The sequence below is a fragment of the Antennarius striatus genome, chromosome 13 (genome assembly GCF_040054535.1).
Source record: "Antennarius striatus isolate MH-2024 chromosome 13, ASM4005453v1, whole genome shotgun sequence".
Classification (NCBI taxonomy): Eukaryota; Metazoa; Chordata; class Actinopteri; order Lophiiformes; family Antennariidae; genus Antennarius; species Antennarius striatus.
In genome coordinates, this window is record NC_090788.1 from 8,214,121 (window position 1) to 8,239,467 (window position 25,347).

At 39.1% G+C, this 25,347-nt stretch overlaps 2 protein-coding genes across 4 annotated transcripts; one reads left to right on the forward strand and one right to left on the reverse strand.

The window, feature by feature from the left end:
* Positions 1-1,008: 1,008 nt before the first annotated feature.
* Positions 1,009-18,731, reverse strand: ophn1 (oligophrenin 1). Of its 3 annotated transcripts, XM_068330895.1 has the most exons (24): positions 18,117-18,729; positions 16,462-16,557; positions 16,086-16,147; positions 15,190-15,261; positions 14,078-14,179; positions 13,885-13,995; positions 13,609-13,713; positions 13,378-13,507; positions 13,205-13,305; positions 13,010-13,101; positions 11,509-11,587; positions 9,655-9,688; positions 9,473-9,535; positions 8,815-8,889; positions 7,933-8,017; positions 7,547-7,605; positions 6,677-6,782; positions 6,406-6,565; positions 6,203-6,338; positions 5,469-5,774; positions 4,734-4,881; positions 3,015-3,065; positions 2,138-2,180; positions 1,009-2,056 (listed from the first exon to the last, which is right to left on the reverse strand). In XM_068330895.1, the coding sequence occupies exons 1-24, from the start codon at positions 18,268-18,270 to the stop codon at positions 2,045-2,047; spliced, it is 2,382 nt and encodes a 793-aa protein (XP_068186996.1). In that variant the 5' UTR covers positions 18,271-18,729; the 3' UTR covers positions 1,009-2,044. The 3 variants fall into 3 exon arrangements, 2 of the variants coding, with proteins under 2 accessions (XP_068186996.1, XP_068186997.1); XM_068330896.1 differs by lacking the exon at positions 15,190-15,261; XR_011037811.1 differs by lacking the exons at positions 1,009-2,056; positions 2,138-2,180 and having other exon boundaries at positions 5,536-5,774; positions 18,117-18,731.
* Positions 18,732-21,261: 2,530 nt separating this feature from the next.
* On the forward strand, positions 21,262-24,852 carry gjb1a (gap junction protein beta 1a). The gene is made up of 2 exons (XM_068331357.1): positions 21,262-21,356; positions 23,398-24,852. The coding sequence occupies exon 2, from the start codon at positions 23,412-23,414 to the stop codon at positions 24,132-24,134; it is 723 nt and encodes a 240-aa protein (XP_068187458.1). The 5' UTR covers positions 21,262-21,356; positions 23,398-23,411; the 3' UTR covers positions 24,135-24,852.
* The last annotated feature ends 495 nt before the right edge of the window (positions 24,853-25,347 follow it).

Here is a 25,347-nt window from a genome sequence, read left to right on the forward strand (position 1 = left end):
TGGTTTTGGAAAATTAGAGGCATTGTAACCTTGAGCCTTAAAAGGAAAATAACCAAATCAAATGTCAAAGACCAACATCTGTGATGTACCAGGAGGCCTCAGTGCTCAGGTTATGTGTAACTTGCAACTCATTGAAAGAACCGTCCACTTTGAAACCTTCAACAATTATTCACTTTTCTCAAAAAGTGCTTCGACAAATTGTGACAGAAATGTGGCTGTCAAAACTTTTTTAAAATGTTTTGCAGAAATTATGTAAAAGAGTAAATACAGTATTAGAAATACGAGTATTGTAACTGGGTTAGAAATGATGTGCAAGTCATCATTTTCAGAACTTTTTTTTGTGTGGGTGTTGCCTATTTATGTATTTTTGTCACTGGTTTTGTATTTCATGTTATAAGGGCTGAATGAATGGCTAATTTAATGAAGAGGACTAATGCTCTTCAAAGCAGCTTTATTTAATTCTAAGACCAGTGATTGCCACAATCAGACGTACTGGAATAAATTAGATAATAATGAATGAAGGAATGACAGTAAAAAGCAAATACTAAGTAAAATAAAACAGTACAAAAAACTTCAGTTCAATAAACATGATATTAAAATACACTGAATGCATCACAAACATCATGTTAAATTTAAATTTACCCATCTCAATCCACTCTCTACTCTACCTGTAGCTGCTTTGGAGCATTCTCCATTCCGATTATCAACTGGCTGTAGGAACCTCAGTTTTCATGTCATTGTGTCCACATTGAAAGACCTCAACGTGTAGGTAGTTGATGGACTGACCTGAAGTGAAGGATGGTCCACATCAGATAAAACCATCAGATGCTGATGACCCATGACCTTCTCTTAGTTGACACCAACAGGATGACATTTGTGGATTTGAGTGAAATATGCTGCTGACATATGTTTGTGTGATTGATTTTAAAACATCAGCACACTGAGCAAGGTGAGGAAACACCGTGCAATCTGACAAAAACCAAACAAATAATAGAAAATAGCCATGAGTCATGCATAGATCTGGTCGTGTTTATTTCCTCTTTTGAATACAAACCAAAGAACGACATTGAACAGTTTTTAAGAACACAGAAAAAAAACAAACCCAAACAAACTAGGAGTGCTATTTTAACATATTGTCACAATTAAAATTTGAATCCCAACCATTCAGGTAAACATTTAGACTTGCCTGTGCGACCTGACCTACCTGCAGTAGGTAGCAAGTGAACGAACATAAGATGAGAAGTCCTGGAATGTTCACTAGTGAATCTGTTTTAATGATTATTTATGGGTTTATCATAGCGTACACTAGATTCATATTCATTATACAACTTTAAACTACACTTACTGGATTACTCTGCACAAATACTTTAGTAATGCCTCTTCAAAAGTGACACAAGTTCAAATGATGCCATGTCTTAACTGACTTCTTTCATTTTTAAATCTTTTCTGAGTCGGTCAGAAAGTACAAGTAGCTTACACAGAAATAATAACATTGTCGATTTAGCTAAATAAGAACTTCCTTTCTTCAGTTTGGTGAATGACCATAACATGGTCCGTCTTATAATATCTAGTAGTTAAAATAGAAACTAAGATTTCACAGTTCGTATGAATAAATGATCCACCGTGACCTGGATGACTGAGAATTTTCACAGACAAATGAATAATAATGAACGGAATTTTTCAAATTTATAGTAGTGCTCTTTGAGAAATTTATAATAAAATGTTAGAACCAGCCTGAAGGGAAGACCACAAGGCACAGAAGTAAGATGTCAACACTGGTTACAGCAGTTAGTTTCCGCCAATAAATTAGGAACTTTTTATTACCAAACTACAAAATGTTCATAACACAAGGGGAGAATCAGTACTGCTACTCCTTCCTATCTTTGGAATAATGACCAACACTGAGACAATTACTTTTCAAGATCGTTCATAAATCAGTTTGGCTGTGTTGCCTCCCAACTTCAGGTTCAATGCAGATCCGCTCTCTCAGAACTGTACCACCAGCTTGATGTGCACTCAGCAACACACATGATCCTGTGTGTCCTTAACCTGAATTCTGGGGAAACATGAAATGTATGAGCATCAAAACAGAAAAAAAAATACACTGAACAAACTGTTAAGTCACAGTGATTCTTACCTCTTTTTTAATACTTGTCGCAGGTGGTGGAGAAGTTGGTGGACTAAATGAGACGAGAAAGAAAAATGTATTAGATTTGCATTAAAGCTTTCAGCTCAACCACCAAACCATCCAGGATCTGCCTCCATCTTTGACTCTCAGCTCATGAGTGACTCTGTGACATCACTATTAAAGAATGTACAACTGGTCAAAGGGTGCAATAAACGCTGCCTCAATGTCTGATACAGAGAAAAAATAATGTCACAATCTTCAGAAGACTGGCCTTTGATTATTAGACCAACCTATCTTCCCACATTTTTAAGAATGTGTTGGCCTTCAGTTTATCCAGAACGTCAACTGTGGAATTATAATCCAAACAGTTTCATAAATCAACACGTCTACCCTTCAAAACATTGAAAAGTAAACTGGCAGAAAAGTTTTATGTAACGCAAAAAAAAAAAAGGATTAACTTTAAATTCATTGCTGCTTGTGCATAGAGGGCAGTGAGGATGTTATGTTGTTGTGTCCAAAGCTTAAAAGAGCAGATGTGCATGTTTGTACCTCCATAGTTACCATGAATCATCACTAAGAGACGACCGTGAGCCAAACATGAGACACCGGATAGAATAGAATCAGTCTTTGATTGAGAGCTTAAATGGGAATCACGTAAATGTGTGCAGTAATGCATCTGAAAAGCAATCTTACTTGTATTCATTGACTTTGTTTAACATTGTTATTACAAATAATAGATAAATCAGGTTACTTTTAGCTTCTGATGTCTTACTTTCTATATTGTACTGTACAGTAAAAATATTCACATCTACTCAGAAAACAGTGTAGGAAGTAGATGTAGAAGTAGAAAAATAAGACAAGGAGCAACAACAACACTTAAACATACCTGACAATCTGCCTGGAGGCACTCTCAAAAAACTTGGCTTTAGAGGCAACACTGCAGAGAAAGAAGATAAATGTTGTTTTAACAGTATGAATGTATGTGGTTATGTGTTCAGGTGTTAATTTAGTTTAGTGTTTTTTTAGTCACAGTAGTCTTCTCAACCTTTTTGAAAGGTCTCTAAAAGGTCTATAGAGGATTTCAAAGACAGGCATACTGACATTTTAGAGCAAAGAAAGAACAAGTGTAACTGAAAACCACACAATGTGCTGAGACAAAATGCTCTGTAGGGCTGAGAAGAATTGAAGTGATAATTATTACATCAAGTCTACCACCTGTGGGTTCATCCATACAGCAACACATCACACAGAACTCAGTTCCAACAATTCCGGGAAGCTGTGTAAAATGTAAATACAAACAGAATGAGATTATTTGCAAAAGGCTAAATCCCTCTTATCTCATTTTAAGCAGCAGAAAGACATGAGAACTGCTTTTTGAAAATTGTACAGCATATTGAATTTGATGTCAGCAACATGTCTCATAAAGAGAGGGTGGCAGGGGGGGAAAAACAGAAACGGAGAAGATAATAATGCATCAAAAACAGACAGGCTTCTGTCATAGACATGGATTCCTGAAGTCATTATCTGAGAAGGCAGTTTGTTGTTGCATCACAAATAATGGTTGAAATGTGATCATCACTGTACCCGAGAATAAACTGAGACAAAGCTGAAAACTGTCCTGTGGTCTGATGAGTCAAAATTTATTCTGCTCTCTTTTGTTCAATGCTGACCACCATGCAGTCCCGGCTTGTCTGGCAAATGAAACTTAAATTCAGCACAGGAGACCCCAGAACGACACAGCAGCTGAAATCCTTTCATCAGCCAAGAATGGGAAAACATTTTGCTTTAAAATGATGCGTCTGGTCTTCTCATTTCCCACAAGCCTCTGGTGCGTTAAAAGAAGATGTAATGCTACACAGCAGTAAACATGACCTTCTGAAAAAGGTTTGGAACCTTTTTCAGAAGTATTGCTGGTATCAGTTTCTCAATTAAATATTTCTGACACCTAAAATTTAATTTTCATCATTTACTTAATATTCACCGATTTGAAAATAACTATTTCCTTTTCATCTACATTGTAGATAGCATTGAGGGAACTCTATAACATTAATACAACAGAAATTGATCCTTTGTTAATCCTTTTGGATATTCAATCTGAATGTAAAATGTTTAAAAAAGTAGTCAAGTTATTAAGTTAACATAGTTAAAGTTGTACCTCACCATATTGACTGATTCTTGTAAAAATATGCTAATTCTGAATTTTATGCCAGAAATGCGACCCAAAAAATGTGGGATGGGAGCAAAAAAAGAGTGGAAAACTGATAAGAGCTGAAAGTAATATTTTAATTCATCCTGAGAAGACAGAATCTGAATAAATAATGGTCACTTAGGCTGATTTTGGCTTTTATCATTGCTCTGGTAATTATGCAACAACAAAATGACAAAACCATTGCGTTGTATTTGGTACCTGGAGGCTGCTCAGACACACTGCATCTGGAGGTCTAACACCAAATTGAACACTCTGTTGTCTTTAATTAAAACAGCAGATCCACTATTTGTATTTTTATGGGACACATTCACTCTGTCTGCATTTGCATGTTTGAATGTCTTATAATATCTTATATATCTTAGGAGGGTGGTGACAGACTTTTGCATCTTTACTTACAAGGATGTGGCTGCATCCTCGCTGCCGGATGAAGTCGGGATCTTCGGTGGAGGAGGATATCTGGAGGGGGGCTCAGGAGGCCTTACTGGGGGTCTACAAATGGGAGGTTTTTCTGTTGGCCTCGTTCTGGTCGGACCATCAGAATCTCCTGAAAAACAAAAACAGCTAAAGCCAGAGAAGGTGTAGTCCTACTTGAACTGTCCATAGCAAGAAGGTAAGCCTGAAATCTGTGATGGTTGAAGAAATTTGTAAATTCTGCAGATAAGCTCTACCATCATAAAACAACACCGATGTGCTTTTATGTTGAAAAAACGACTCCTATGTACAAAGTGAAAACTAATGCTTGATTTGTTTTTGACAAAATGAAATGGTGAAAATCCAACAAGAGACAACTAATGGACTGATAAAAGTAAAGATTCCGAGTTCCAGTTATTACAACCAAAAAGCAACACCAGTGTTCTATTATTAACTGTCCTTCAACCAAACTAGACTGTAAAACGCAAAATGCCTAAAGGGCATTAGTGAAAGGAAAACATCAGATTAAGTTCCTAGAAGCTGGTTGACATTTAATATTTTTGGAAAATTTCAAGCTCCCACACATCTAACCAAAAGAAAAAAGAAAAAAAAAGAAGGAAAATGAATCAGAATTTGCTCTTTCAAATTAAATCCTATCACGTTTTCTAATTGAAAATTAACCAGGAAAGGTGGTGCCAGATGCACAAAGGTCCGTCAAACCTTCTCTGTGACCTGCTGTGGCCTTAACAGCCTGTCTTCTGCTCTTGAAGGATGGAACTCTGCTCACATAGATTCCCGACTCCCCGTTCGCTGCTTGAGAGAAATCAAGTCTTTGCCTCATGTCGTCGATCCTCCCGTATTCAGAGTCCGATTGTCCCTGACGGAGTGATGGTTTGGGCATCAGCGCTTGTCTCGGAGGAGGTTCTCTTGGGATGGCAGGCGCTGAGGTTACAGATTTTACCCGCTGCAGTGGGACTGGGCTCACTGGCTTTTCCCTTTCTGGGATAGATGCGTAGTTCTGTCCGTCTGTCAAAATCAAATATAATATTAGTTAAATTTAACACATGACTGGAGGACAAGCAGCAGGTACTCTGACAGAGGATGGAGACACACCCACATACTGGGGGAGGCTAAACAGAAAATTGTATGTTATATAGATGTAGAATTTATTTGACACGCGTTAAAGTGGCATTAAAAAAGACAAATGGGAAAAAATAAAAAGAATTTTTTGACAACAACAAAGGCTAAAGCGATCAAGAATGAATGATATTCAGATTTTTATAAGTAAAGTTAGGAATATACAATAATGGCTGGGGATGGCATCACAGGTGTGTTTGGTCCAAGTCTTTAGGGAATACCAGAAAACAGAAAATAATCGTAAACAGCTCAGACAAGATGAAAAACTGATGAGAATAACGATGGCAATCACAAGGCCAAAGGAGGCTGATAATTACTCTCTGTGTGCTGAAGCTGAATTTGATAAACGCGAGCCGGTCGCTTGGAGATTGTAATGGGCTGACGCTTTCTTGGCGGGACTCGTGGAGGAGGGACGGGTGGGGTGGGGCTGTCCTCTGGCTTATGGCTGAAGATCTGCGATAAGAAAAGATGATGATTAGCCACTCTTCCAGCAATCGATGGAATGAGCTTGAATACACACTTTTTTGTGCTCCTCTATCAGAATCTCAGTGACAATATTTTGGAATTTGATATCCAACATGGCCGCCACCGTCTCCTCCTGCGCCCTCATCAGCGTGGGCCCAAAGATAACTGCCATGTTCGCAGGACTCATTAGGTTTTCTTCACTGTGGCTGCACACGCTGCAAGCAGGTTTGTGGAGAAAGGAAACAGGGAAAGTTTTCAGAAAGACAGAACGGCTAAAATTAGTTAACTAGAACAATTAAATCACAAGGAGGTGAGCGATCGCCCACTTAGCCAAGTGGTTAATAAGCAGTTCCAACATCTCCCGATTTTTCTCTGGTAGTTTGTAGGTTAGTGAATGAATTTCACTCAGTCGGAAGTCCAGATTATCTGACTCTGTAACACAAAGACAACACAAAGTTACCTCATGGAGAGATTTATAGGAAAGGAAAAATGTTGCACAACACTCAAGAAAAGGAATCTTTGATCTTAAGAGGGGCCGACTCATCAACATCTGTTTTCACGCACATAATCTGCGATCTGAAGACAGTAATTATAAGTAACAGGAATAACACAGTTCAGTACGGAGAAAAGGACCAAGGTGCAGGCAGACGCTGCAGCAGCACAAGACCCATAAAACCCAGTCAGGCTCGTAATGCGGAGCTCCCATTTCAACAGGATGAGATTTCCAGGAAACCGAAACCACCAGTTGTCTTGTGCTAACATCCTGACAGAATGAGGTTGATGCTATTAAAATCAACGTCTTCTGTTTACAATGATGTTATGTGACGGATAAAAATAAACAAGGGATTTTGATTTTCTTCCAGGATGACCTTACGGTAAATCTGTAGCCTGCACAGCAGCAAACAAGTGTGCTCAAAAAGAACGCTCCACACGCACACACAAATGTATGATTCCTGTCGTGTGTAGAATAAATCATGAGGACATTTGTAAATGTGCAGACAATGGGAAATTGTTTTCCTCTATAACAGGTGCAGATACGTGAAAACTAAAGGAATTTTAACACAAAAAATCCCTCTCATTATTTATTTGCTTCAAACAAATATAGGGAACAAATTTTAATAATAGCAGAAACACAACTGTGAAAGTTTTATAAATCCTTAACACTGATATTAGCCAATACAAAAACCATGTCCTACTTGCAGCAAAAATGAGGTCTCGGTGCAGACTGTACGTCATCAGAGGTTCTGACAAACTCCTGCAAACAAAGAAAACCCTTGTGAAGACTGGCAAAGCTGTAGTGGAGGATCTGAAACTGGAAAACGCTCAAACAGTGAAGCCCATGACACTGTTACATTTGTAATTGTGACAGACATGAAGTACATCGTCATATCAGAGACAGAGTTTTGGAGGCAGATTGTTGAGTAAGACATGCAACACATTTCAAATATATTCATGATTAATTCATTGCTATTTAAGTTGAGTCAAAGGGGAAACTGTCAAAAATAAAGAAGTGCATTCAGATTTTATAATTCCAACAATTCCAGACGTTAGGATGGTGAGAAAGATCTGAAATCTGACGTACCTCAGGTAAAACTTCAAAGCACTGGTGATTGTTTTTTCTTCAAATTCGCTGCTGAGAAAATCTACATCTCCTGGGTTTGTTCGGTCTACAGCAAAGCAAAGCAGACATGTTCAAACATCTGTAATTATTACCTCCATTTATTGAAGTAATTGGCCAGTGGACACGTGTGCTAGTTGTAAGCACACGATTAGCAAATCGGGGCCAGGTACTCTTTATGGTTAGGGAATGAAAAAGCAGAAATAGCATGATAAAAGTCCTTTTTCGTACAATAATTTTTTGGGGTTAAATTAAATCTTGGCTGAATTGCGTTTGGCTGCGTCAGTTTCAGGGAGCTGGTTTTGTTCATGCTGGATGAAAATGTGGAAAACGGAACAGAATGTTAGTCCTGTTCAATTACATTTTTAACACCTGAATTTTTCCCATTCTCATAAAGAAAATTTTGTGGGGGAAAAAAAAAAAAAAAGTATTTAGCAACACTGCAATGACACTCCTCCACAAAGGCTGAACAATCCTACAACCTGACTTAGCAAAGCTGGCCCATACCCCTCCCCTCCACCAAATTTTGTGGAATTCTGTGCTAAATTTTGCATAATTCAAATAATATTATTTAGTTTTTGCTTCTGTTTTAAGTCTGCACAGATGGATTGGACAGATGGAGACAGACAGTTTTGTGATGGAAACATCTGTCTCTTTGACCACTAAATGCTCTGCTGCATTCATCTGTGAGCAGGTCAAGCATTATGCGTCAATGACCTGTCGAAATTTCTTTGTCGTTTGTGTATTTAAGCGTCACAAAAGTTGTCTGACCTGTTTATCAGCCAAAAGGAAGAAATACAATGGGCAGACAGATGTAGGGCTACGTTCACAGGACTATTTCCTTACCGAAGAAGGCATTTAAGAGCTTTTGGACTTGGATGTTGCTGCCAACTGTTCTGTACACTCCCTCCTGTGTGAGTCCTGAAAATAAGAGAGGGGGAGGTAAGAGGAGAAAAGGGGAGTGTAACCTGGGCAAACAAAGAACAGCAGAAATGCACCACATGCGTTTCTTCAGAGCCTCCAGGAATAAAATTAAGATGCAGATGTTCTTGCGTGCCTATGAATGTTCCACTGAGCAGTAAAGTTGTTGAAAAGTGATCCGATACTTCGATCAGGGATCAAAATACTCATTTAAAGATGTAGCTAAGTGTTCAATTCTGTTTAAATTCTAATTTACAATTTGCCTTATAGCAGAAAGCAAAGTTATAGAATTAGCTGTAGGACTATAAGAGGATTTTAAGTGTTGCAAGAATCAATACTGAACACATTCTTGTTCCATATGATTTTTAAAAAATGAGAGAGCCAAACTTTATAAATATGTAATAAAGATGTCATAACTAATGCACAATTTGAAATCGGCATATATATTCAGACAACTACAATGATGATGAAGTGCATTTTTCTGGTGCCATAAATATCTAATTTACGACTCAACTACGCCATCCTCAGGGCAAATGGAAGAACTAACTACTACAGCAGGAATAACCCTGTTGGGACCCTTTACCATATGTTTCAATGAAGTTGATGCACTTTCTCACAAACTTGAATCCAACATCATTTAGCTCCACTGTAGACATAAAGAAAACAGAAAAATATAGAAAATATGATCAGATTGAGCAGAAAATATTGTTTGGGCAATAAAACACAAACACAGAAGCATTATGAGGCTGATGTTAACGGACTTACTTTCAGCTTGCTTGTGAATTGGAAGTTGATATATCTGAAATGGAAAAGAAGACAAGAGAAAATTAAAGAGTATCAAGGTTGACCAGTCTTGGACTTTTTCCCATCAACGGCTTGTCGTGGTTTGTGGGACGACTGGTGCACTCTTCTGAAGAGCTACAATTACACATAAATAATAATAATGGAAACAGTGATATGTAAAAAAAACGATTGGACAAAATGAGGTTCAACAGACTAAAACCAAGTTTGGCCCTCCCCAGTGATCAACATCAGAGGTGACGGTCAACTATTCAAGTGCTCCCCAGCAACGAGAGTGTTTGTTATCACAGCTTATTGAAGTGTGACAAATTGCTGTCGTACCTTTACAAATAAGTGAAAAAGATATACTGATTTATTCTCTACTTTCTTTGATTTAAAATATGAAAACATGTTAGTTTTACTTTATTTTTTTTAGCACTGAAAAATCCTGGTAAGGATGCAGCTACCTTCACAGGAAATAATAGATGAACCATTTTTTCCCCTATGTTTTTCCAATATCTAAAAAATTTGCTTTCCTTCAGTGGCTAAGGAGGAATGACTAAAATGTGTGTGCAAGAATGTTTTTTTCCTACATTTTAATGCCAGTGGAAAGGACACAGGAGGAGTCCATAAAGCACTTTTTAAGTGTATTACATGTGTTGTTTTGTCACATACAATAAATTCATGAATTTCTACCATTTCTAGGTTTGGAATTTAAACAAATATGCTGTGACAGGAAATGGTTTTACTTACAGATGGGGATGTTTTCATACATTTTGGCAAATATGTATGAAAGCTGGAAAAAGTTCATATTAGACAGGGAAATGGCTGAACCAGCTGTTGATTTCCTTTCCCAACTGACTTATTGTTTCAGTTCTGGTGTTTACCCAGAGTGGGTAAGTGTATGAAAGGATGACAGTACTGCCAACAATGTCAGTAGAGTACATACTATCAGTGCAAAGTTCTGAACTTGGAACATTAACAATAAGACTGAGAAGTGTGGGGGAGAGATGTAGACAATGCAGAAACATTCTTGGGCCGACCAGGTATCAGCAGGCATAGACATGTTGTAGAAGCTCACAGATATTCATGTAAGCTCCAAGACAAATGAGAGAAAGAAGTACTGTATATTTTAGCTGTTCAAAAGGCTTAAGGCCTTTCAGAACCACATTAGCAATCATTCTGATGCCGAACTGGTCCTGTTCCAGGCAGAAAGCTCAGAGACTCTGCTGACCTGGCAGCGCAGCGACACTTCGCTTGAGACTATGGGGAGGAGGGTATGAAAAAGTTCTTGTGAAATGTTCACAATCAACAGAAATCATGAGGGAAGTTGTTCAGGAAGTGGGAATTGAAAAGCATGTCTTCTGTAGTTTTCACATCCTTTAGTATTGACTATTTATTTGTTTTGCCCTCGACTAGCTGACGTGACAGAACCCAAAGGGGAATTAACGAGTTAAAGGGCTCCAAACACCTGCCTTCAACAAAAATACCACAATGTGGCAAATGATATTTGAAAAATTAATGGAATTAATTTTAATAGCAATAAATTCTTAAGTGTAACGCCAGTTGTAATTAAATACAAGGAAACATTTAGAATTAATTTAAAAAACAAAAATACCCACACAAAAACAGGACTGGAAAAGGAAACTGGAAACGGGAAGGGAGTCTGCACAGCAACCAGTAGCCAAGCCAACCCCCCCCCCCCCACGCCTTCCAGTAGCTATCTCCATAATGCATTGCAAATATTTTGGCAGTGCAGTAGTTTCCACAAAAAAAACAACAAAAAAAAACTTTATCAAGCATAAAAATAATCCTCAGTCAGATGAGAAATGAACTCACAGGCTCTTTTCCATCCATGGCCTCCATCCACAACTTCCTGTCTGCCTCTGAAAGAGCCTGGAAGGTGACTGGAGTATTTCTTTGAAAACACAAAATAAAGTCAATTAAAAAGGCAAAATTAAAATCAAACTCTTCAGTGACGGGATCGAGTGAAGACCAAGCAAAAACTAATAACTGAATGAATCCCATGTGGCAATAATAGGTGTGAATGGATATGATTAAAAGAAGCATGAAGAAATGACAAAATTCAATCCATCTGCTGGAGAAGCAACAAAATGAACTGCCAAATTTTGCAGCTTATAGGCTATGGAATTAATAGTTAATGAAGACAATGTGTGCTAAAAACCTGAGCACACCCGTATGACACGTTAAACACACCCCACCAACACTATGGATGCGTTTCATTAAACACAGACAGGAAGTTGTCTATATCAATCGAAAAGCCTGTTACTGTACTTATTTATCACAGATGTCAAATTTTAAAATGAAAAGAATTCAATAAAATACATTGAAATTTCAAAATATCAAGCCGCCTCTCCTGTGTATGACAGGTGTGTTGGTAAAGTTTTGTGAAAAAAAAATAAAAATTCTGTACACTTTTTGACTTGTGACACACACCCCAATCACAGAATGAGCAGACAGCTGATCCTACCTGCAATCATGGATAAAAAAATTTTAAAAAACCTCTCAAATTCTAAAAGACCAAAACGCACTACATTTATTGTGAAAAGTTTTGTGATAAAATATCAAAGTTCTTCTATCTGGATGAAAGAGGTGTGAATAATCCTTTTATAATCTCTAATGCCGGTAGCGTTTTCTAATTGCTGTTGCTTCTGCCACATTAGCATTATAATAATAATTTGACATTTGTTTTAGAGGCTCACAAATGGGACACCTGAAGAAACCGTTAAGATCAGACGAACACATCAGCCCTGCGGGAGGATTCACTCTTCTATTCACTCTTTTCTCCCTCGCAGAGAGGTGAGACGGTCGACGTCAGCTCGTGAGGCCGGAGCAGGCTGGCTTGAAAACATCTTCAGCTGACAACACGACCCTCTTCACCCGGCAGCCGTGCCACCTTCAGTTTATGAAACAGCTAACTCCTCATTATGTTGTTGTTTCATGCGCACTCTGGCAAAAATTAATTGCTCAAGTCAGAAGCACTTTGAAGCACTTAACGAATAATTAAAGCAGCTTTTAAACCTTTAAATTGTCACACTGACTATTTCATGACGGAGCAGCCCATGGCTCGAGCATCTAGTAAAATGCATTTTGCAAACTCAATGGTCTGCTAATATAAATATGAGCTTGTTGTGTTCCTTCCCCAAAAATCATTGATTCGCCATCTGTTTCCAGAGAGCGCCTGCTGCTGAGGGCTTGTTTGGGCTATGGTCCATTTAGCCCTCACACTCTGTCCTTGTCAGCCACCTGTTCACCTGTTTATCCCACAAGGCTCCCGTGTCGCCTCGTCTCACATTGTTCCACATTTGTTTGCGCTAACCTCTCGCTCGTCTCCACGTCGAAGCAGAAGCGCTTGTCGATGGAGTCTGTCTTCCGGCGGATGCAGGATTTCAGTGTCAGCTGCGTGGGGCCCTGTGGGGAGAAAAACCGTAGTTGGAATGCAGCCCTAAGAGTGATGATGGCGGAGCAAGATGTCTGAGGATACGAGCTGGCATTGGATGCAGAAAGTGAGCACCTGCTTAGTGGTAGGCTTTTGCTCACACGGTACCATGAACAGCTGTCTCTCCTCCTTGTGATACCTGCAGTAATATTTGACCCACGAAACCCCCAGAGCCCCTGTTGGGACGACAAGGCTGGATGAGTCTCATGTGAGGGGTTTCGAGACGGATCTGTTAACTCTGCACTTACACTTCTCCTGACAGTACAGGTAACCCTCCATCGGAAGAAAACTGTGCATTTTGGAGATCTGGGAAGGGTGTTTCATCCTTTTCATCAGCTCCTCCATCTCCTCGCGAGTGCTCTCATAGTGATTTCTGGTCTTGGGGTAAAAATCAGACAGTACTTTGGAACCGTATGAGGGCCAGATTAAAGAGTCCAGAATCTCTAATGGCGTCATAAAAGGCCGGTGACAGCACTTACATTCTGCAAGCTGAGCTGCAGCCCTTGCTTGTAAGGCATGAAGTCCTGAGTCATCTCCACCGTCAGGTTGTTGAGTGTTAAAATGCTATGGAGAAACGCCAGCACCTGCTCGACCACAGCACAAATAACATTTTAGATTTTTCTTAGCTCTCAAAATGAAAGAGTTTCAGTTAACACTAAAAACCACATTACTGAGGCATATATTTAGTCTAGTGATGCGTTGGTGTTTCCTCATTCTCAGGGTGGGAAAGGGACAGATGGGGAGACCTCACTCACAGGTTCCACCACATCGAACTTCTTCCTGTCCTGCACCTGGTGGATCTGGTACACGTACTCCAAGGAAGACTCGTAGAAGTTCACTCGCTCTTTGTCGAGGAGTTCATCAGCCTGTGGGGTGAAGAAACATTTCAGAGTGGCTCTCATCTAAAAGATTCAAAAACAGAGCTGAGAAAGGCTGATCAACACCCACCTCCTGAAGAAGAGTCTCTTTCTTCTTGGCAGAAAGGTTCAGGTGTTTCTCCACCTGGGAGTAATATTTTTCACTTTCTTTTTCAAACTTCTTTCTCTTCTCCTATGAAAATATGTTGATCAGAAAAATGAATTAATCAAGTTCACTCAAAGAGACCATATTCATATTCATATTAGGAACTTCATGCAAGCCCTTTGTGGGATCTTTAGGATGTTGTTAACATTTGAGAGCTATAAAACACTAAAAGTCATGGATAAATGGCCGTATTAGCATTGGAAGCTGAAGCACTGTTGTCATGCTGTACTGTTGAAAAGCATCAAAAGTAATAAACCAATGGCGGTAAAGTCTTTATCTGCCAAAGCATTAAGGAAAAAATTGACAAAATTGACCTAAAAGTAGTAAATTAACATTTATTAGAACGCTTTCACTGATTATCAACCAGCTCATCAAAATAATTACTGTTTTTGAAATGGGCTACCGTGGATGTGTTTCTGATGTCTTTTGGATTCAGGAAAAAAAATAGTTCACCTATTTAGAAAATATGCTTTCATGTGAAGTAATTTTATTACAAACTCAATTCCAAATAAAATATGTAACAAATGAATCCATTCCAGTCAAAAAAGCCCTATGTTTACACCTGTTAATGACCAATCAGGTGTTCATGAGCATTCTGTCACTCTTTTTGTCCTTTTCTAAAAGCATTCTGAGAAAGTTAAACTAAAAATGAATGCCAAAAAGGGTTTTTTAAATATTCACATTTATCAACTATAAGAAGCTACTTAATGAAATATTATAACACAACCAAGAAGATTGTCTTGCAACAACAACAAGGTGATGAGACACTTTGTTTCCTGGTGATTTAGAAAAATGTCTCTATATGTCAAGCATTCCATACTGTAAAGACGACACTGCAAGCACTTGTGCTGCTGTGCAGTTAAATGTTTCACACCTTTGTGTAACCATTAATACATGTGATAAAGTGGTTCATGACTTCCTGTCTTCTCTGCGTGAGGCAGGTGTTCCGTGTTCTAATAATATCTGACGTGACAAAGAGACCGGACTTCCTGGACTGACATTAGCGACGCGGCAGAAGAATCTATGAATAGACTCACTTTTGTTACTCCTATTTGCTCCTTTCTAAACTTCTCCAAGGGCTTGATGAGCAGATCGGAGGCATTTTGAACCTAACAGGCAAACATAGAGCAGTCTTTATGTCAAAATATACAAATATTTACACGTATACAGTACTGCAATATGCATGACTCAGCTTACACGTGTGTAGATAACCAGAGCTGTCAGTACAACACAATTCTGAAGAGGATGAGCTTGAAACTACATTGTGAAGACATGCTATTTATTTAATGAATGTTCAGCTCTTGGCTTGTCCTGCATGAGATGTTTGAATTGTTTTCACAGCCACCTTCCATGCTCTTGTAAAAAACGATTAGTCACTAAATCACCTCAAGCTATCTGTATGCAGAAAATCCGGTCAAACCAGAGGTGCTGCTCCTTATTTCATGTCTTAATTGCAGACGTATACAAGAACAACAACACAAAAAATTGGCTGCACTGTGTCATAAGTTTTTGTGGCTTCAAAAAAGAGGAAATTTGTATAAGTTCCTGTGAGCAACAAAATGAAATACTAAAATAGGAAGAAAAATAGATATAGCAACAGTAGAAATAATAAAACCGGATAAAATGGAGTCATAAAATTAAAGGGGAAAAAGAAACGGGTGGAAATGAATGCAAAATAATTAACAGTATTCTGCTTAGCACACATTTCTGCTGACAGGGTATTAGGTTTGTGTCTGTGTGATATAAATCAAGCAGAAAGGTACTTTGAGAGCACATGCCGTCACCAAGGCAAAACATTCCCTTTTAAATTCAGTATCAGTCGCTGAATGCACCAATGGTTTCCATCACATCCATCATATCAATGTGTTTTTTGAAAAACTCATGAGGGATCGAGCACGCTGCAGGGTTAGCGTGGAGGAAGCTGATAACCCACCAGCATCATCCGGTCATGCTCCACTTCCTGTAGGAGTCCAGCGAACTCCTGGAACGACTGAGCTGCGGAGGAAAAAAACAAAGGGATGACGGCCGGAATGAAGACTTTGCACATTCTTATCTTAGATGTCTAACGCAGGAAACACTAAAAAAAGGAAGGACACTTGCTGTTCAGATCTGTCAAGAACTAAGAGATAAGTTCCGTGATTAAATGGAGAACCAAAAAATGCTCCTATCAGCTTATTCTGATGTAGCGTTTTAACTGTCTACTCGATTTTGATGATCTCTGATAGCATAAGCAATGACAGGTCACACACGACCTCTGCTTCACGTGAATTTACAAATCAAGGTCTGGGAATGCATCTGCAGCATCTTACCGATGTTGATCTCATCATCAGTCAGCGAGTCGCCGATGATTTCAAACTGGAACAGGCCGAGCGTCTGGGAAAACTTCTTTACCGCCAAAGAATAGCCTATAAAAGATACGATGGAGTACTGATAAGATGTCACCCAAGTGTTTCTGTCTTTGCTTCCAATAACTGCAATGGAAAGCTAGTTCTTTACCCTGCTGTCAAAATACAGCTGACAGTAAATGACCTAATAAACCAGCTCCAATAACTCTGGGTTTAATACAGAAAGAGTCAGATCAGAAGAGAACAGGTCCAGGATCCGGTTTGAACTCCTCCCTAATCTCTGTATTCACTTTAAATGTCTTACATTGATAAAATATTTTAAGTGGTTTTAGGTTTGTATGATACTTGTTCCATGAGGCTTTTACCGGTACATATTTCACAAAATTTATAGTTGTAAAAAAATAATCCTTTCGGTTTACAGTGAAGTATATTATGTAGCAGCTGCTTTGTACATTCAACACATAATTCCTGAAAGTATAAAATGTAAAGTGTGCAGGATTTCAGTGCCCAAAAACCTGCAGTATCTTGATGGTAAAACTGATTCCTTCAAGTTTCAGGAAGTTAGAATAAAACATGAGGAAGCTGACTCTTGGGCATCGCTGGAAAACCCAAAGAACAATGGTTCCAAAGAAAGACGTAACTTTATTGATCCCTGGGGGTAAATAATTTTTTTTGCTCACTCAGTATGTATATATCTTACTGTGTGTGTGTGTGTGTGTGTGTGTGTGTGTGTGTGTGTGTGTGTGTGTGTGTGTGTGTGTGTGTGTGTGTGTGTGTGTGTGTGTGTGTGGTTCTTTTCTCAAGGGCACCTCTGCACGTCTCCGTCTACCAGTTCACAATTCACACGCCGGTCGTCCTCCAGTCTCCACACCAAGTTCTAATGGACCCCAAAAGCTACTATCGGCCCCATAGCTAAGATCTCAAAGTCCACAGATGATTTTAAAGGCTGTCACTGTGATTTAAAGAAGATGGTCGCAGCAGGTAAACCCAGTGCTGTTCCAGAACTAGAGGCCTTTAGCCATCAGAAATGGGCTAAGATTCTAAGATTATGGAACAGTACCACCTCTAAAGGGTCACTATGACTAGAATCACAAGTCATTAAGACCTCACTAAAAATAAAACTGTCATATCTGTCGCATTGATCTAATCAACACATTTGATTATAGCAAAATCTGAGATGTGTAACATATAATAGGCTATAAAATGTTAACAGTTTGTTTCCAAGGTGACAAGTTTTGCACACCAGCATCCCCACTCTGAGCTGTCACCACACTACCAGTGGGGGGGGGGGGCAGCACGTGCACAGGTGTGTGTTTGAGAGGTGACAGCTGGTGCATGCTGGGAACAGACGGGTTTAGTCATCCTGCACATCTGCATCACATCCACGGCCTCGCTGCTAATGAAAGCTCCACGGAGAGCACAAGCACCTCCCTATCGATCCTGTAGGCCCCACTGATGCTGATGATCCGTATCGATCCTGTAGGCCCCACTGATGCTGATGATCCGTATCGATCCTGTAGGCCCCACTGATGCTGATGCTCTGGAGCCTCCTCACGTCAATGTATTCACATGCTGCTCAGAGGAAAACAAGACAAATGCTTACATTTACACATGCTTACCCTTGATCGCGTTGATCACGCTGTTGCCGTCTTTTATCAACTCTTTGAGGAATTTGCTGGTCCTCTCCAGTTCCAGCTCGTTACACTTCAGAGTTTCTCTGAAGTCCGGACTGTCCAGATAGCAATCGCTAAACTCCAGAGGAGGGTGCCCCATCTTCTGAACCGCGGCTGTAGACAATAGAGATTTGTTTTGGTGGTCCACGCAGCCTACGCTCGACTATCGCGCACTGCTCCAGCGGGGAGAGACGCCAGCTCATCTGGAACCATGGCGGCCGAGGATCCTGGCGGTCCCTTACCAATGCACCGAAAACTGTGTGGATTGGCCTCCGTTCCGCTCGTCTGAACTGCTGTTTAGATTAAAGTTCTAATGAGTTCTGGATCTCGTTTTCCTCGTTATAGCGTCGTTATTAGAGCAGAGGCAGTCACTCTTGACGGAGCGTCCCATTCCAAAATACTTCACATTTGTGAGGTAGATTTTTCTGTCCAACACTGAGGTCTGAAAACATTTTTAACTGTAAAACGAACATAAAAATATTACAACCTGTATTTTGAAACATGTATTTTATCAGACAGATGTGTCATACAGATCGTTATGTCCCGACATTTCTACGTGAAAGGACAAGAAAAAGCTAAATGGGATGCGGCTCTGTGGAACGCGTCCTCTCTAAACTTCCCTCTTTCCACACCCAGCGGGATCTTAAAGGGGCCGCTGCGGAAGGGATGCCGCCTTCACGGCCGATGGGATTTTATTTATAGCTTCAAATGCAAGTGGAATTCAACAGCGTGGTACCCCAAACATGTCAATTACATCATAATACTGAAATCCAATCATTATAACAGACAGAGGACGGATTGGCCCGGAATCCTGAGCTGGATTTCTATTTGGTTTCCGAGCTGAACCTGTGGATCTTCAATAATATGCTCCTAAATTCAGTTAACCTGTTTTAAGTTCCATTTACTTTGGCCAGGTTGACCTCTGGTAGTTGTGAGCATTTCTATGATGAATATAATTTTCTCTGGTAAAATAAAAGCACAGCTTGGTTTTATTTGTGTTTTTCTTAAGAAAACCTACTGTGTGCGTGTTGTGCTTTTAGTTCAAGAAGTTCATAATGCAGACACACCTGTAAATACCTCAGATATGTGCGCTCAGCCGTGTGATCATTGGACACGTAGCAGCTGCTTTGTTCCTGGGTGTGTTCCCAGTTAGTTTGAATACGTGTTAAGCTGACCCTCTAAAGCACACAACAAAAATAATTCAACAACATATTTAAATTTTATATACCAAAGTGAGTGTGAAATATTATAGTAACAATGAATTTCAAAAAGATCTCTTGAATCATTACCACTTTCGAAACAATTGTCTTACATACCTTAAATTTCTTTTGTTTTCAAACACTTTTTATTGATTAATGTTTTAAAAGAAATGGTATGATCACATACTATTTTGACACTCTTTCAGCATCACAGTGGGCTCAAACTCACAACCTAGACTCTAAGGGAAAATAATAAAGTTGCATAAACAAACACAAAACAACTCTGCAATACCATTGATAACCTGCAGATGGCACCATTCGAACGGACCTGAAGCAGGTTGAAAAGTCCACTGCAAATTAAACCTGCAGGCCTTGGTTTCCAAACACAAAGCATGTTGGGGGGGCGGGGGTCACAGAGAGGGGGGAGATACTGAATCATCTTGAATGAATCACTGTTCTCTGTTAACGGCCCTCTGACACCCAGCAGTAATGTTTAAAATCTGTGCAATCAATGATACATGCGTCTGCTTTTCTTCCCAAAGTGAGAAATGAGTCCCTGGAATTTAGGTGTTTTGACAGATTTTTGACCCAAAGTGTGATTAAAATAAGAACTGAGAGACACTGACATTTCAGATGACATTTAACTGCGATATAATAGACGCAGGGGTTGTTATTCTAATGATCATCGGAGCACAGCATTATTCTATTCTTTGACACTGAAATCACACTGAATTATTTTACAGTTTTAAACATGACAGTGTGATCATTTTATTCCAGTGAGTTTCAAAGTTTCACCTTTCCGATTTAATTATATCATTCATCAAATAAAATTCCTTTCAAAATGTTAATAATTCCTCCCACATTTGCCGTACTCATTTGTTCAACTTTGAATCCAAAAAGGTTATGATATAAAGAAGAGCACAGATTAAAAACAATTGTTACATCCCGCTTCAAAGCGGTGAGGTTCTGTGATTGTCAGTGTTTGTGTGTTCGTTCGTTCGTTCGTTCGTTTGTTCGTTCGTTCGTCCGTTCGTTCCTTCGTATGTCCACCAAATATCTTCGCAACTGTTGCAGGTGGAAAGATGAAACAAAAAGCAGATTACTCGGGCGGCAAAGGGGATGAAAATGAGCTGATGACCTTGACCTTGATAAAACTAGGTCAAGATCAAATTTCAACTTTTGTACACTCAGGAATCGGTTAAAATAGAAAGACAAAGGAGAAGGCCAGTGTGTGAGCTTTGATCTATGGTAAAAGCTAGTGCATAGCTTTGACCTTTCAGGGTAGGTCAAAGCGATGCACTTGTCAGGTACTACTTTCAGGGCACCCTGACCTACCCTTCTCAGATTTGTCACTGAAGAGACACAGTAGAAATAATTTTGAAGTTAGAAAATGTTCATGTCTCTGATTTTCCATCATAGAAAAAGTAATGCTTCAAAAATACAAGCTAAGGTTATTAAGTCAAATAAAACAACAAAAAACAAGCACAAATGTTTAATCCCAGAGAAACACATGAAACAGGCCAAGCTTATTGAATTAGTGATTAAATTCGCACAGGACAACCATGGAGAAGGACTTGACTGATTGTTATCATCATAAATGCTTGTCCTCTTATCTTGAGATTTCATGGGTCATTCTTTGTTTGAGACCTTTATGTTTTACGCCGTAGTGCGTCAAAATCATCCTCCACTTCCTCTACAGAACACAGCACAATGAGGGTGAGCAGACACGCCGCTGTCCCCACACAGATTCCTCAGCTGGACAGAAATTAAAACATTTGATCTGAATTGTGAAGCTGTTTGTTTGGCCACCATAAATGAGGCTATTGTGTGCGGATATTGCAGACAAGAGCATATGACCTCTCCAGTGCAGGGCAGTGGCTAGTGTGAGAGAAATCATTAGCAATGCAAAGACATAGTGCTCTGAAACTCTTGTGCCGACTGAAAAAAAAAATCTGCCAATGTTAACACTTTAAAACGACAGCTGAAGGTGAGTCTGCTTCATTTGTAATTCTAATGTCGGATCAGCCAAGAGAAATAATAGATGATGTTCAGCATGTGTGTTTATGGTAAGGCTAGGTTATCCTCTGGTGTCTGGCCTGAAACTGACTATGAGAGTTGTCTTTAGGATATGGAGTTAATGTTAGAGATCAGCTTGAACCATTGAGAAAAGACATTGTCTAAAAATTTTATGAAATAAATATTTTATTCATTCATTCATTCAATTTCCAACCCGCTTAATCCGCTAACGCAGGTCGCGGATATTTTATTCCTTTTTGTGATTATGAAACAAAACAATGTCTCAAAGGAAGATGATTCCTTATTTACTGCATGTTAACACACTTTTGAGCCATGGTTGTTTTCCTGTTTATATTTAGAGAGCATCAGAAATATTCACTTTGGGCATAGATACCCAATTGGCATTCCACACTGTGTTGAATGGTGAAAGTGTGTCACATGACTCTTGGTGCCAGACTATTGTAAAAGCTGCACTTTTAAGTGGCCTGCCTGTTGTAGAGAGGGGCAGATCGCCTTCTTCTTTCTCAGGATTTACATCCATGTCAAGCCAGAAGCTCTGCGCTGTCCTCCAGACTGCCTCTTATGCCTCTTACGCCTCCTGCTGAGACGGGTAACAGCTGTGATTCACGCTAGACTGGAAATTAGTACATTTTGGAGATAAAAGCCAACTGATAACCAGCACAGGAGAAAAAAAACCTTTCTGATAATTTTAAGAATAGAAATTGATTGGATTTGGTTAAGATATGGAGAGCAAAATTAGAAACTGGGAGGATGAATATTCTTATATAGCTATGTCTTCTTTATAGCTGCGGGGACTTTGTTGTTTTACCTGTGCAGGTACAGCTTCAGTGGATTATTTCTAAGCACTTTTATAATGTTTCATTCTTTTAAGTCTCTGGGCATCACAAGACAAATCTGATTAGCAACAAGAATGGGAAACAAACCGACATCATCTTTGCTGTGTAGCAGCAGTAACCAACTGTTAATTGATAAGAGCTACAAGCAATAATTTATTAAATCATAATCAATCAACATAGTAATTATTTTCTAAATGATTCCTGTGAATTCTCGTTCAAACAAATAAGTAACACACATATCTCTCTAGTAACATTTTTTAAAATTGAGTTTTCTGTCTGACCATTCGTGCAAAAGATATTGGATTTTTTTCATAAGACATCGAGAAGGAACAAATCTTTAGAAGTTAGACGATGGAACTGGAGACCATTTTGGTTTTTGATAAAAGGTTTTATGATCACTCCGTTATCAAAATACCAGTTTGAATATCCTACCATTAAAGCAGCTCATTTTCATTTAAAGATTGCAGTACGGGTAGCCATCACATTCAGCATCAACGTCAAATTTTTATATCAATTTTATGAGAAAATTGGTGATTTACTATTTTTAAAGACATGTGGAGCTGCATTAGGAGTCTGGAAGTTATATTAACAGAAAATGAGAACAATTTATCATAATTTTTAAAATCTGCTTCGACACACGTTTACAGGCACAATTTAAATGTTGGATGGACATTTGATAGATAGATGAATGCTTTAATAATCCTAATGGGAAATTATTTAAGGGCTCAGTGGTAATTTTATAAATTTGGCAAATATGAAGTAATAATTCCAGATAGGGAAATTAATTTTAATTGAAAATATATTGACAATTATAATGGCTGATGCTAGGGTCAGTTATGTGTTATGCAGTATGTAAATTCTAAACCGTAAAATGAAAGAAAATCTTGCTTTTGTCCGAAAGGTTCTAATTAATGACTCACCTCTAAAATCACATATACAGAAAATTCTGTAAAGATTGGTTTTATTTTTACAGTTTGGACATACTATATATAAATGATTGTATGATTTCTATTAAGGGTATATGTGCACAGAACTGCTGTGGTTATCCTGTCATTTCTATGTCATTGGTTTCTTGTCGCATTTTGTTCTACTGGACACAGCAAATCCTTCTCAGTCATTTGTTCCACTCAATGCTTTTTTAACTTTCCCCATCAGACCCGGAACCAAAGATGAACTGGGCCTCATTCTATGCTGTCATCAGCGGTGTGAACAGACACTCCACTGGCATCGGTCGCATATGGCTTTCTGTCTTGTTCATTTTCCGTATCCTGGTCCTGGTGGTTGCGGCCGAGAGCGTTTGGGGTGATGAGAAATCTGGCTTCACCTGCAACACCCAGCAGCCTGGCTGCAACAGCGTATGCTATGACCACTTCTTCCCTATCTCCCACATTCGCCTCTGGGCTCTGCAGCTCATCCTGGTCTCAACCCCCGCCCTGCTGGTAGCCATGCACGTAGCCCACCGTCGCCACATCGACAAAAGGCTCTGCAAACTGTCAGGGAGGACCAACCCCAAAGACCTAGAGCAGATAAAGACTCAGAAGATGAAGATCTCGGGAGCTCTCTGGTGGACATACATCATCAGCCTGTTATTTCGTATCATTTTTGAGATCACCTTTATGTATCTATTTTATATGATCTATCCTGGTTACAAGATGATCCGGCTAGTGAAGTGTGACTCTTACCCCTGTCCCAACACAGTGGACTGCTTCGTGTCCAGGCCCACAGAGAAGACTGTCTTCACAGTGTTCATGCTGGCTGTGTCAGGGGTTTGCATTCTACTCAACATAGCAGAGGTGGTCTTCCTGGTGGTGAAGGCCTGCAGTAAGCACCTGCAGAATGCTGGAGACTCCAGCGTCGGGGCTTGGATCCACAATAAACTGTTTTCGTACTAACAAAACACATACCTGGGACATATAGGCACCCACAGACAGGTAACAAGCTATTAATTTATCAGGTTAGACAGATCTGCTGTCTACTGCAGAGACACAAGGTGATAATATACCCACCAGAGACAAACCACATGTTCTACAAACCCACCATAAATAATGAAAGACCGTAGACCACAGCACTTCATATTTACATAATATAACAGCTTATTGTTCAGGCAGATAAAAAAAAAACTATAATAATAATATCAAGTAGTATTCCAACTCACCAAATTATAGACTGCAGTTGTCATGTGTTTGTTTTGATTTAATGAAATAAAGAAACTGTATGTAATTATGAAATGTCATGTCTTGTCAAGAGCTATTTAAAATCATTACATTTTATCAGAAAAATGTGCAGAAAATGTGATATTTTAGCTATTTCATATCACTATATTCAATTATTTAGGTGGGATATGACCTAATTGACTTTTACTCTCATAATGCATAGGATATTTTAAAGCTATTGTCAGTGAACTGTTTTACTAACACTCAAAAAAAGTGTTTTTTCCCCCTCCACATTAAGTGATAAGGTGGTTAACACAGAACGTTTACTCTGTCAGTTACAAAAAATTCTTTAGGAAGCTCGAAGGAAAAAACTTGAAACCTAAACCACTATATCAGTTAAAAAGTAAAAACATCCTTTAAATGTATTTGTTTTGAAGCTGGATATTTATATATTGTCTGTACACAACAAAATAAAATCTGAGTTTCTGTAACTGTGTAATTTATACTCTCCATATCAAAATTAAAATTATCTCATTGAACAGACTCATCCGCAGAGCGGGCTCAGTGGTCGGTCTGAGCCTGGACTCTTTGAGACACGTCTGGAGAGCAGCACCATGTTCAAAGTCAGGGCCATCATGAACAACACCAGCCCCCCCCTGTACACCACCGTCTCCCAGCAGAGGAGCACCTTCAGCGGCAGACTGCTGTCACACAGCGCCTCCACAGAGAGGCTGAGGTCCTCCTTCGTGCCCCATGCCATCAGGGGGTACAATGACTCTCTCAGGAGGAGCGGGGGGGAGGTGGCGAGGTCAGCACGTGGTTAAATGGATTTAATTTAATTTTATACTGTTTATATTTTAATTTTATACTGTTTATATTTTAATTTTATACTGTTTATATTTTAATTTTATACTGTTTATATTTTAATTTTATACTGTTTATATTTTAATTT